The sequence below is a fragment of the Panthera uncia genome (assembly GCF_023721935.1).
Source record: "Panthera uncia isolate 11264 chromosome B2 unlocalized genomic scaffold, Puncia_PCG_1.0 HiC_scaffold_24, whole genome shotgun sequence".
Classification (NCBI taxonomy): Eukaryota; Metazoa; Chordata; class Mammalia; order Carnivora; family Felidae; genus Panthera; species Panthera uncia.
In genome coordinates, this window is record NW_026057580.1 from 10,162,246 (window position 1) to 10,175,110 (window position 12,865).

Here is a 12,865-nt window from a genome sequence, read left to right on the forward strand (position 1 = left end):
CACCCTCCTTGGGGAGCCAGGTCCCCCTCACCTGGAAAGGAGCCAAACCACACTGAGGAAATGGACTTTTATTTCCATAAATACAGGGTTAACACCCATTCAATGGTAGCTAAAAGGGGCTGGGGCCTCAAAGACACTAGGCTCCCAGGGGGTACCCCAACACTGAACAGAGGGACTGGGGGATCCCCAAACCTGAGATGGGCCTCACAGGCCATAGATATTCCCCAACACTGACATTTCAAGAACGGAACTGTCCCCATAGGGGAGCCTCAGAACCCCACTCTCATGGGTAGTCCTTCCTGGGAGTTGGGAGGGCTGAGAAAAAGGGAACATGGGGAGAACAGGAGCTAAAAATGTCCTGAGTGGCCTAGAAGGAGACCCCTGTAGTGGGCAGGGGCTGGGTTCTCCTATACAGCCAGAGACAGAGCAGCCACAGCAGCAGGAGCAGCCACGAGATAAAAACCTGGTTTCTCTCTTCCCGGCCTCGGGAGAGTGAGAGCGCGTGGAGCAAACCCCAAACATGAGGTTGGGGGAGACCAGGATTTGTCATCTACAGAGGAGCACAGGAAAGGAGTCCTGGGAGCCCTGGTTGGTGGGGGCAGTGTGGGAGCAATGGGGTGGTTGCAGGCACACCGGAGCTCACATCTGCTTTCCAAGGCCACCGCTTGGTCTCTGGGCTGGGAAGTTCCTGAGGGATCCCTGAGGACATCCTCAGGAGAGCCAAGGTTCAATGCAGGTCTCATAAAGGGTACGGTTGGAGTGCCAGGCCGTATGGGAGATCCCAGCCATCGGACACCTCACTATGGCTCCCCGAGCCAAGAGAGTCTTCAACCCAAAAGAATCCCGCAGATAAACCTTCAAGGTGGGCAAAGAGTCATAAAAGGAGAAACAAAGTGAGCTCCTCCTGGTGTCCCAGGTCCCCTCCCCACAGGGTGAACCCTTCAGCTCAAGGGGTCAGTGGCAGGGAGGGCTACAGACTGAGGTGGGGCTGTGCCAGAAGAAAGGGGAAGTCATCCCAGGGGGCTCACCAGTTGCTCCTCCATCTCCAAGACCGTCTCATTTGCATCATAGAAACCAAAGAAGCTACAAAGAGATTGAGGGTGGGCAGGGGAGGAGGTTATCAGGAGAGCGGGAGAAAATCAAGGTAGGCTAGGGGAGGGACCTCAGGAACTCATGGCCTATTGGGAGATAGGCAGCAAGGAAGACACCCAAAATATTCAAGTGGATATCATGTACCTCACAAGGTGACACAGAGGCTACAGCATTGCTTCTACAGAGTCCCATCAAAAATGCAAACCTGAATCTAATCATGAGGAAACAGCCAACAAACCCAAACTAAGGGACATTCTACAAAATAGTTCAAAAATATCAATGTAATGGACGAAGACAGAGGAAATACCCCAGAAAAAAAAAAAAAAGAGAGAGAGAGAGACTAAAGAGACACGGGCAAGTAAATGCAACACATGATCCCAGGTTAGATCTTGGACTACATTTTTTTTTCCCCCTATGAGGACAACTGGAAAATATTTGAATAAGGTCTATAGAGTATCTTATTGATGTTAACTTCCTGACTTTGATAATTATATTGTGGATATGTAAAGACAAGTCCTGTATACACAAAACAGACACTGACACACTGAAGTTTTAGGAGTAAAGAGACATCATGTCTACAACCTACTCTCAAATGGTTCACAAACACACCTATACCCCCATATACATATTTAGAGGGAAGAAAGAATGAGGACATAAACATGGCAAAATGGTAACCTTTAGAAAATCTAGGTGAAGAGTACACACAATTGTTTTGTAATACTTAAGCAACTCATTAAGTATGAAGTTATTTCAAAATAAAAAGGTCTTAAAATTTTGAAAAGTAATATTTAATTGGCATGGGCAGTGAGTGGGCACTGACCATGAACAACAAACGTTAATAGTGCTAAGTCCAAGGGACAATGGGAACAAAAAAAGACCACCCCGCTGGTTTTAGAGCACCAACAAAGCCTTCCCAGTGAGGTACTCTCCACTAGGGAAGGCTGATCCCCCAGCAAACGGAAGAGCAGGAGCAAAGGTACAGAGGTGAGGCCCAGTTGGGCACATGGGGGAGCTGGGTTGGAGGCCTGAAGGCCACATGGAGGGGCTGGATTTCATCAGGTATAGGAGAGCAGTAGGGGCACACAGACCTGGATGTGAACTCCAGCTCTGCCACACACTCCCAAATGTATGTGGTTGAGCATATTACTTATCCTCTTTGTCCTATTTAAGAATACTTCCTTTTCAGAGAGGAAGTGAAACACCCTGGTTAAGTTAGATAGCCTGACTTCACCAGTTACTAACTCTATGAATGGAGACAAGTTATTTAAGCTCCTTGCACCTAAGTTTCCTTACATGTTAAACAAGGATAATAGTAATTACCATGAACCCTGTCTCCTTATATGTCAAAGGAGGATTAAAGGAGATTTATTTGAAAATTACTTAGAATTGTGCCTTGGGACATAAAAGGTGCTATATAACTGTGAGCTATTACAATCTTCAGAGGGTCATAGATGTAAAATGAGATAGAATAAATCCCAACCCTTGCTATTATAAGGAACATGACTCCTTCACTTAAAACCCTCCAATGCCTTTTTCATCTCACTCAGATTAAAAAATCAAGGGCCATGGTTGCCAGGAGCTGGGGGGAGGCAGGGATGGGGAGTTCTTGTTTAATGGCTATGGAGTTTCAGTTTGGGAAGAAAAAAAAAGTTCTGAATATGGATGGTGGTGATGGTTACACAAGAATGCCAATGTGCTTCATTGCCGCTGCACTGCACACTTAAAATGGTAAATTTTATGTTCTGTATATTTTAGGAAAAAACAAAAATAAAAAACAAGGGCCTTACTTTGCCCTACAAAGGGTCAATATTACTGGCTCCCTGCTACCTCTTTCATCTCCTCTCCTACCCTCTTCCCAGCTTCCTGGGCTCTAGCCACACTGGCGACCCTATTCCTCACACCAGCCCCAGGACCTCTGTAGGTGCCACTCCTTTTCCCTGAGTCGTTTCCCCCCCCACCCCCAGATTGTTGCACAGCTCCTTCCCTCACTTCCTTAAGTTTCTACTCCCATGACAAGTCTTCCAGGACTTATCTAGCCACTATCTGACATAGGGTCCAGTCACCCTCTAATCCCTTCCCCTGCCTGTCTCATCACCACCTGACATACATATTTGCATCTATTTTTCTGTCTCCCACACTAGAAATTAAACTACGTAAGAGTGGGGACTTCTCTTTCATTTACCGCTGCATCCCAATGGCCCAGAACAGGGCCTGGGCATATATACAGTGCTCAATAAATATTTGTTGAATGACTAAAGGAGCTTAGGTGACACTTCAGATCACTCATGATGAATTGCAGCAGAGGCCCACACATAGCACAATGGAGCCATAGATTTTCCTGAGAAATCGGATGGAGGAGATAAGGCTGGAGGCTATTACAAAAGTCCAGGTATATAAAAGAGGTAGAAGGAAACGTGGCATGGAATTATACACACACATCCTACCAATGGCGATTTCCTGGTTTTGATACTGTGCTGTAGTTACATAGGATGCAATCACTGGGGGAACCGGGCAAAAGATACTTATGTAGGACCTCTCTAAACTATCTTTGCAACTTCCTATGAATCTGTAATTATTTCAAAGTTAAAAGTTTTTACAGGGGCGCCTGGGTGGCTCAGTCGGTTAGACGTCCGACTTCGGCCCAGGTCACGATCTCACGGTCTGTGAGTTCGAGCCCCGCGTCGGGCTCTGGGCTGATGGCTCAGAGCCTGGAGCCTGCTTCTGATTCTGTGTCTCCCTCTCTCTCTGCCCCTCCCCCGTTCATGCTCTGTCTCACTCTGTCTCAAAAATAAATAAAAAAAAATTTAAAAAAAAAAGTTTTTACAAAGCAGGGGTTTAGGGATGGAGAGGAAGTAGAGTCTGACGGGCTAGATACAAGGCATTGAGGAATGACTCCCAGGTTTTGTTGTTGAGTGACAGGATATATGGAGGATGGGAGCATTAGCTGACCAGTGGGAGGTACAGGCCAGTTTCAGGCAGGAGATTAATTGTTGGGGGCTAAGGGGTATCCTTAGCCAATTTTTGGGCCACACAGTCCCATATTACCTGGACTGCCAGGGGGTAATAACACCATCATCAGGGCCCCCAATCAGCACCAGGCGGCCCACACGAAGAAAGTTCTTCCTCCATGCTAAAGGGTGGGAAGAAAAGAGCCTGAGTCAGTCACAGGGGTCAGGCCAGGTTGGAGAGGGAAACACAGGGGGTTGGAGAAGCAGAAAACGGGACCCAGACAGGAGCCTGGAGTCTCACCAGTGGCATTGGGATGATCTCTTTCCCCATTGATCAGGGCCAGAAAGCTGCTGGCGTTGAGGTACAAGTCATCGTGGTGGGGGTCTAGGTACAAACAGCAGTTAGAAAGATAGAGAAGCAGGGAAAAGAAACAAGACCAGAGTCTGAAAAAACAACCAGGAGACTACAATAGCAGGTAACGTGAATAGTATCAACAATAATAATAATTGTAAACACGATACCAAACACCTTTGTCCAGCACTTACTATGTCAGATACTGTTCAAAGTACATTACATTTGTTAATTTATTCAATCTTCACAAGCACCTATTGGGTAGATACTAGATTATTATTTTACAGATAAGGAAAACAGCCACAGTAAGGTTAAGTAACTTGTCCACAGTCACCCGACAGGGTCAAGCTTCAAACACAAGTAGTCTGGACCCAGCATCCATGGTCTTAAAAACTACACTAGGTGTTTGCAAACTATGGACCATGGGCCAAACCCAGCCCACTGCTTACCTGTATAAATAAAGTTTTTTGGAACACAGATACATGCATTTACATGTGGTGTATGGTTGCTTTCAAACTACTGTGGCAGAATTGTATTTGCGACAGAGACCATATGGCCTGCAAAACCAAAAATATGTACTATCTGGCTTGTGATCTCTGCACCAGACTATACTCTGAGGTGATAAGGTAACACACATAAAGCATTCTGAACAGCGACTGTTCACACAGTAAGTGCTCATTACATGAAGTTATCTTCATCATCACTGCTGTTGGTTATGGTACGGGTGGGAGCAGCCGGCCCTACCCTCCAGGGCGCCCTCTCATGGAGTCCCGTTTGGCATCCCCTACTCACCGTGCCAGTAGTTGCAGATGGAGAATTCCTGGCCCCAGGGGCTATAGCAGATCCGATAGAGGTTAGACCTCATAGAGGTAGGGAAGAGCCACTTCAAATAGTCTGTATCTGGCAAGAGAACAGCAGTATCAAGTGGCCCCAAACCTTTGTGTCCTCAAAACTCGGGGCCCCCTTTGACCTCACGATATCCGCTCACCTCCATACTGTCCCATTTGTGGAGAGGAGAGAGAGATGAAAGAATCCACATTGTGCTCATCCATGACAGAGAGCAGCGCCCGGCACACCAGGCCCCCTGAAGGCAGAACACCACATTGGACAGGGACTCAGGGACAGCCAGGCCAACAGCCTCTCCACTAGGCACCCCCCTCCACCCACCACAATATACATAAGGAGACTGAGGCCCAGAGAAAACAGGCACACCCTGTGGCAAAAGGCTATATACATCATGTAAGTGACAGAGCCAGATTAGATTCTGGGTCTTCTGACTCTAACTGTAGGGTGTTTTTTACTTCCCCATTATCCCTTATTTCCAAGAACCATGGGTAATGGCAAAAGGGGACAGCAGTGCAGGGAGCCTCCCTCCCACTCAGGACACAGAGATAAGACCCAAGTGCTGAAGGAAGTCAGAAAAGTAGGGCTCAGGTACCAGGGCTGGAAGAATGTGGTTCAGAAAAGGGGACACTAGAATGTGTCCCTCAGATAAAGATCAAGCCTCAGAGAGGGCTTAGGAGTTGGGTGGGGGAGGGCGCCTACCCTGCGAGTAGCAGATGAGATGCACCCCTTGAGGGGCCTTTGCCATGATGGGGGCCACAGCCTCTCCGAACCCTTGCACCTGTTCCCACAAGGGTCGCAAGCTCTCTCTCCCATCGAAGAGATCGAGCACTGTCACCACAGTCCCGGGGTGTGTCTGTGGGAAGGGGGCAATGCTGCAACAGGGGATGGACTGTGGAGCCCCTCCACACCGCCCCCCTGGGCAGTGTCCACATGCCTAATTGTGCCCTGCTAGAACCAGGGATCTCATCCCCCGATCTCCCAACGCCAGCACCAGCTCCTCCAGGAACTGAGCAGGCCCAGAATGGCAACTTTCGGTTCCCCATTCTCTTTCCCCAGCCACTACAGACGCCTCCAACGCCCCACAACAGGGTGTCCCCTACCAGACCTCGTTGATATATTCCAGCAGGTGGCGGAAGCTGTACGAGCTGTCAAAGAGCCCGTGCACCACGATGACCGGCTTGTAGGGAGCGCGATGGGGCGCGGGGGCTGCGGGCAGCAGCAGCAGCGGCAGGAACGGCAACAGGAGCAGGATCCCCGCCGGGGGCAGCCGCAGCCCCCTGAGCCCCAGCATGCTCCCGCCTGAGAAGGGGGCGATGAGGGCCTGTGAGAGAGATGACAACACACCCTCCCCTCGAAGCAGACGCCTGGCATCAAGAGCCCCCTCCCCGCCGGTGCTCACACTAGGTTCAGGTCACAAAACAGCCTACTTTTAACTTACTTCAAGGTTGTGGGGAAACACACACCCCTACACATTGACGCACGGACGCGCACCCGAAGCCCCGCCCCCAACTCTACGGGGACTCGGTCCCTAGGCCGAGGATCTTCTTAATGCATCATCCCAGCCATGCACGACCCTGGGTTTTGCAAGAAAGACCCCCGAGCAGCAGCGCAGGCTTCTGGAGAATGCAAGCTCCCACCTGGCCTAGGTCCGTGAGCCTGGCTCCGCCAGCTGTTTACTTCTCCCTAGACTGGAACCCGCAAGGTGGGGGGAGGGGAAGGGTGTGAAGAGAGCTCGCGCAGGGGAATGACGGATGGGAGAGGGGAGGCTGCTAGGGGTCGCGCTTCGCCGTCACGTCCGGGGCTTTCCCTGGCAACCGTGCCCGCGTCCCCTGTAACGCAGGCCCAGGACTGGAGGGGCAATGGAACATTCCACTGCACTCCGCGAGCGGGGGAGGAAAAAGACAGAGCGATCCATTTTAGACTGGTGGGGAGAGGAAGAAGCATCAAACAAATCCTGGGAATCGTGAGAAGGCCAGTTCTGGCCCTGCCAGGCACTTGCGACACCAGGGTCCGAATTCCTGGTCTCGATTCGCCCCACTTCCCAATTCAGGCGTCCGGCTCCGCTGCGGAACGTGAAGTTCCCCTGCCCCCTCGGGAGGTGGGAGGGCGCTGCGGAAAGGCAGTCCTCCGCATTTCGTCTCATGCCACCGGATCAGGGCTGAAGCCAGCCCAAGCGGACCCCTCCCCATCCCCACCCGCCCGCCGGCAGGCCCCAGGTCAGCGTCTTACAACTCTTCATTATGAAGTGCGTGTAGTGCCCTTGTCTCCAGAGACGCGAAGAGTCCTCGAGGCCCCTCGAGCTAAAAGTGCAGCCTGGCCCAGTTTCTCCTGGCCTACTCTACTCCACTCCTGGTACACGACCCACCTCCAGGGGGCGGAGGGCCCCTGGGGCAGCGCTGACTCACGCGTGCGTGGTTTGCACCAGTCTTTCAACTTGAGAGACCCCCACAATCGGCCTTTAGCCGGGAGTTCCTGTGTGCGGCTCCCGACGCAGACCTTCGAACCCCTTCCAGACTTCCGAGCTCCAGACGTCCCGCAACTCCGCCTTGATCCCTACCCGATACCTAGGTGGGCTTTTGCTTAGCATTTAAAGACGCTTCCGTTGAGAAAAGGATTTCGAAGCTTGTCTGAATCCCTCCTGTTCACAAGGTCTTTGCCGGTCTAAAGTCTGTCAATAAAACCAATCTGTGCCCCGAGTCTGTAGTGTGAGGATGGGGTGGCAATGGGGGGTCGGGGGCTCAGGCAAACGCCTTGGAAACTGGAACAACCAGCTTGGGGCCGTGACCTAAATGTCTGGAGCTCTGTAGGCTCCACTTGGACGCGAGGGCGAGGACACAGCCCGGGAGGGCGACTGCCTCGGGTGGGGGTTGGGCAGTACTAATCTGAAGGTGGAGGTAGGGGAGGGTTCCCGACTGCCTTTTCGCAAAAAGCCCAGCTCCTGTAAGTCTCGGTAGACGGCCTGTCTTCACCTCCCCTCCCCATATACGTGCCCCCAAGATACAATGAACAAATAAAAGACTGCAATTACTGCTGTGCCCTGAACCTCGCACTCCTGTCACTCAGGAGGTGGCGTTGCGTCTTGGCAGAGGTGGTGGGTGGATGGGTGGGATTTTAAAAAATGGATCTGAACACTGAGGGGCCCAGGAACTCTAAGAAGCCCGATAATCAAGTGGGGAAAGAGCATATATTATCCCCCAAACTTACTCTCTGTCCTTCTCCCACCCCCACCCCCCCTAACCGCAGGTCCAACTCCCCTGGAAATACTCTAGACCCAAGCCCCCCACTTTACCTGCAATTTACCCAGACCATAACCCTGGGAACTCTTTCAGGTCATCGCAGGTCTCAACTCTGCAGTTCTCTCTCACGCAGTTATCTTTCTTAAAGCGGGGGCAGCTAAGGCCAAGCATTTGGGAGAAGGTCCTGAGAACTTGCAGGGACTCTGAGGGAAGCTGAGGAGGGGGACATCTGACTAAGGTGAACCAGATCCGGTGGGGACTGGGGTATTGAATCCACCAAGCACCTGCTCACTTCCTCCCACAGTATAATCACTGTAGCCAGTCTTGGAGGGGAAGACTCTAGAGAGTTCTCCCCCCTCCCCCCCCCCCCACTCCTTCCTTCCCTTAGTCCCACCCGCCTTGCCTGGTCTTGCTCGCCTCCCTGTTTCCATGACAACTCCAAGGGAGCCCAAACTGGGGGCCTGAATGCCGGGGTGAGAGGAGGAGAGACCTAGTGAGGGTACCTCGGAAACTCTCCCCTTCCCTCTCCTCGGCCCCTTTAAGCTCCCCCCCCTTCCCTGCTCTCCCTCCGCCCCCCGCCGCTGTCTTCATCTCTCCATCTCTGTGCTGCCGCTGCGCCGGCTGCGCAATCCGCACACCAAGACTCCGACGCCAGCCAGGGACCCCGACTCCCGCTGCAGACACCCTGTCCCAGCGACACCACAGGCATGTCATCGGAAAAGTCAGGTAAAAAACAACAACAAAACCTCCTGCCCTTTCCACCATCTCCAGACTCTCCCCCCAATCCTTGGCCCCAACCCCCTCCCTCACCCCTCCGTTGGGGGGGGGGGGCAATTTTTTTTCTTTTCATTTCGGTCCAGCTCTCAACCCCCCCCCATCCCCTTCTCTTTCTGTATTCCCCTCCTTCCTCTCTTTCCAATCTCAGCCTTGTCCCCTTGCCAACAACATGGAAAGGGGACAGGTTGAAAGGGTGAAGGAAGTACAAGAGTGGCTTAGCATCAGCCAGGTGCTGCAGGGATAGCATCATTGGGAGTGACAGATGGACAGACGACACTGGCTCACATGGAGACATTCAGTGGGGAAATAATAAAAACATGATGAGATGGAGGTTGTCAGGGGAGTAGAATCCAGAAGACCCTTGTTTATCTGCCCTAAATGAGGTGCTGAGATTCCCAGAGAGGCTAGGGCACCCATCCCCAGTGCAAGAAGACAGAGTGGAATATGTCATCCTTCATGTGTTTATACAACTGTTGAATTGAGCACATGTTAACACAGTGTTGCATGTCTACACACGTGCACACACAGGACTAGCTCAGATGGGCAAGCCCAAGGCAGCCATAGCTTGGGTGTGCAGGTGAAAGCTGTGGGCACCGTTGCTGAAGGGGGAGATGAGCAGAGGAGGGTTTCCACTTCAAAACTAGATTGAAAGAAACAAGGGGGGTGGGCAGATGGCTTAGATACAACCCCTTTCCTGCCCCTAAGACCAAGAGATGGCTTCTCACCCATCTCCTCTGTCTCTCCCATTATCTTTCTCCATCCCTGTCCCTGTATCTCCCCCTACCCCCTTATCTCTTCTCTGCCTGTCTTGCCTCTCTCCCCATACCCTCTCCTGTGCTCACTGCCCCCAGGCCTCTCAGACTCAGTGCCTCACACCTCTCCACCACCCTATAATGCCCCCCAGCCCCCGGCCGAACCCCCTGCCCCACCCCCACAGGCAGCCCCTTCCTCTCACCATCACCACCACCACCACTACCACCAGTCCGGGACCGCCACCCTCCCGCGCTTGGGGGCAGGCGGCCTGGCTTCTTCCGTGGCCACTGGTCAGCGCGGTCCCTCATCCTCCGCCACCCTGCCGCGACCGCCACACCACGCTCCACCTGGCCCGGCCGCCGGGGCGCCCCCACCCGGCTGCGCTACCTTGCCCCGCATGCCACCCGACCCTTACCTGCAGGAGACTCGCTTCGAGGGCCCACTGCCCCCGCCGCCGCCGGCCGCCGCCGCCCCACCCCCGCCGGCGCCCTCCCATACGGCCCAGGCTCCGGGCTTCGTAGTGCCCACGCACACGGGGGCGGTAGGCACGCTGCCACTGGGGGGCTATGTAGCCCCCGGCTACCCCTTACAGCTGCAGCCTTGCACTGCCTACGTGCCGGTCTACCCAGTGGGCACGGTGAGTACAGGGCGGATGGGGCTTGGGAGGAAGGGGTGGGGACACACAGGGGGCTAGTGAGACAGAGAAACAGGGCCTGGGACCAGGCGGCGTTCCTAGGACAAGGCCTAGAGAGAGGAGGGACTAGGAAAGGCTTGGGAATGGGGGTTGGGGGGTTGGAGGGTCTGGTAGTCATTTGGGGTCAGAGAAGGGGAACCGGAGCCTAGAAGTCCAGAGGAGGTTTGAAAGAAGGAAACAGCCTGGAGAGAGGGGGAGAAGAAACGAAACCTGGGAACCATGGAGGAGGATAAGGGAGAGTAAACCTGGAACTGACTGAATAGGGAAGGCCAGGCAGATATTTGGAGAGAAGAAACGAGGTCTGAAGTGAGGCCAGGGCAGCCCTGGTGCGGCCATACCTTGGGAGAGGGAGTGTGGAGATCACCAAGAATATAGGGTTAATGACAGCAGTGAAGAGAGAAGAACCTAGTGGAATTTATGGGTGTCCTGGAAGGGTCGTGGATGATAAGTTTCTCTGAGAAGCAACGTGCAAGAATTGTGCTTTAAAAACCATTGTGCCAGACACAGAATGTTGGTGGGCTCAGAGACGATGGGAATGACATTCTCTCCCCCCAACCTTCTCTACACAGCCCTATACAGGCGGGACTCCGGGGGGGACGGGAGTAGCCTCCACGCTCCCCCCGCCGCCCCAGGCCCCAGGGCTGGCCCTGCTAGAGCCGAGGCGCCCGCCGCACGACTACATGCCCATCGCGGTGCTGACCACCATCTGTTGCTTCTGGCCTACGGGCATCATCGCCATCTTCAAGGCAGTGCAGGTGGAAGTGGGGGAGAGGGCGGGCATCTGGGAAGGGAGCCCTCACCCGGTTTTTCTTATTCCAAGGGAGTGCCGAATGTTCTGGGAAGCATCTCAGAGGGAGCAGCAGCTCTGATCAGCTTTCTTCCGCCCGTCTCCCGCAGGTGCGCACGGCCTTGGCCCGCGGAGACATGGTGTCTGCCGAGATCGCTTCCCGCGAGGCCCGGAACTTCTCCTTCATCTCCCTAGCGGTGGGCATCGCAGCCATGGTGCTCTGTACCATCCTCACCGTAGTCATCATCATTGCCGCTCAGCACCATGAGAACTACTGGGATCCGTAAGGACGCACCCGGCCTGGCCCCGCCCCGCGCCCCTCAACCTCCCAAGCGCGTTCTGCAGCCACGCAGCGGATCCAGTGGGTGCCCCGCACACCTGCCTCTGGGGCCACCGAATTTCGATACATCCTAAACTCTGCCTCCACGGAACCTCTCGCCTTGCGGGCACGCTCCGAATCCAGTTCCTCAGGAACCCCGAAAAAACCCACCCCCCCCCAGGGATGCCACTTTCCGGGATCCCCGCCAAATGCCGGGCCCTCAGTCACTCCAGTACCCCGCCGCCTCTAAATGCAGCGACCCCAGCGGAGCTCCTTGGGTCTCCACTCGCCGCTGGGAGACCGGTCCCCAAAGCCCCGCCTCCTCTATAGGCTCCGCCCTGGCTCTGTCAAAACCCCGCCTCCAGGGCGGCAGGCTCCGCCTTCCTTTCCTTCCCCGCGAGGTGACTGCGTCCGGTGATTGGGTTGTGGCGCTAGGCCTCGCCCCCAGACTGACACACTCCTCCCCTTCTCCTGGCGCGGGGACCTAGCCCCGAGGTAGTTACGCCCCCACGCTCTCTCATTTTTGATGGTACAGTTTTGTCTTCTCCACCCAGGTCTCTTACTATTTTCTTGCTAATCCCAGAACCTCTACTTTTGGTAATTTTGGAATGAGATTTCGGAGGTTCCCAGTTTAGGACCTTTCACCCCGGGATGACGAACGTCCCCGTTGTCTGTAAATATTCCCTTCCACCTATTCCAATCAGTGGGCAGCCGGTCAGAAGGTAACCCAGGGTAGGACCTCCCAACGTCAGGAGGAGCCAGCCCCGTTCCCCGCTCCCCTCGCCAGTCCCTACCTTGTTCTGATTTGTGCGTGAGTGTGTGTGTGAATTTCTGAAAGAACATTAAAGAGACTAAGTGGATTTATCACCCGCAATTCCGAAGACTGCCGCCTTACAAAGACCCTCCTCCTTTGGTTCCCTCTTTTACCTCCTCTTAGCTTCCCTTCCGAGGGAAAGAAAGATAAAAGAAAACTGACAAAGACAAAAGTGGGAGGAGACAGATTCCCAAGACACCACAGAGACAGACACAACCATGGGAGGGGGGAGGGGAGACTCCTTAGG

The 12,865-nt window shown here is 53.7% G+C and overlaps 2 protein-coding genes across 3 annotated transcripts; one reads left to right on the forward strand and one right to left on the reverse strand.

Moving 5' to 3' along the window:
* Positions 1-53: 53 nt before the first annotated feature.
* Positions 54-7,585, reverse strand: PPT2 (palmitoyl-protein thioesterase 2). 2 transcript variants are annotated; one of them, XM_049653523.1, is made up of 9 exons: positions 7,468-7,585; positions 6,344-7,110; positions 5,938-6,091; positions 5,381-5,476; positions 5,185-5,292; positions 4,342-4,425; positions 4,138-4,222; positions 1,029-1,083; positions 54-855 (listed from the first exon to the last, which is right to left on the reverse strand). In XM_049653523.1, exons 2-9 carry the CDS (start codon positions 6,527-6,529, stop codon positions 712-714), a joined length of 912 nt encoding a protein of 303 aa, XP_049509480.1. In that variant the 5' UTR covers positions 6,530-7,110; positions 7,468-7,585; the 3' UTR covers positions 54-711. The 2 variants fall into 2 exon arrangements, with proteins under 2 accessions (XP_049509480.1, XP_049509482.1); XM_049653525.1 differs by lacking the exon at positions 7,468-7,585 and having other exon boundaries at positions 6,344-6,537; positions 6,876-7,407.
* Positions 6,803-12,671, forward strand: PRRT1 (proline rich transmembrane protein 1). The gene is made up of 6 exons (XM_049653204.1): positions 6,803-6,888; positions 7,733-7,806; positions 8,953-9,200; positions 10,426-10,641; positions 11,268-11,453; positions 11,596-12,671. The coding sequence occupies exons 1-6, from the start codon at positions 6,803-6,805 to the stop codon at positions 11,770-11,772; spliced, it is 987 nt and encodes a 328-aa protein (XP_049509161.1). The 3' UTR covers positions 11,773-12,671.
* Positions 12,672-12,865: the final 194 nt, after the last annotated feature.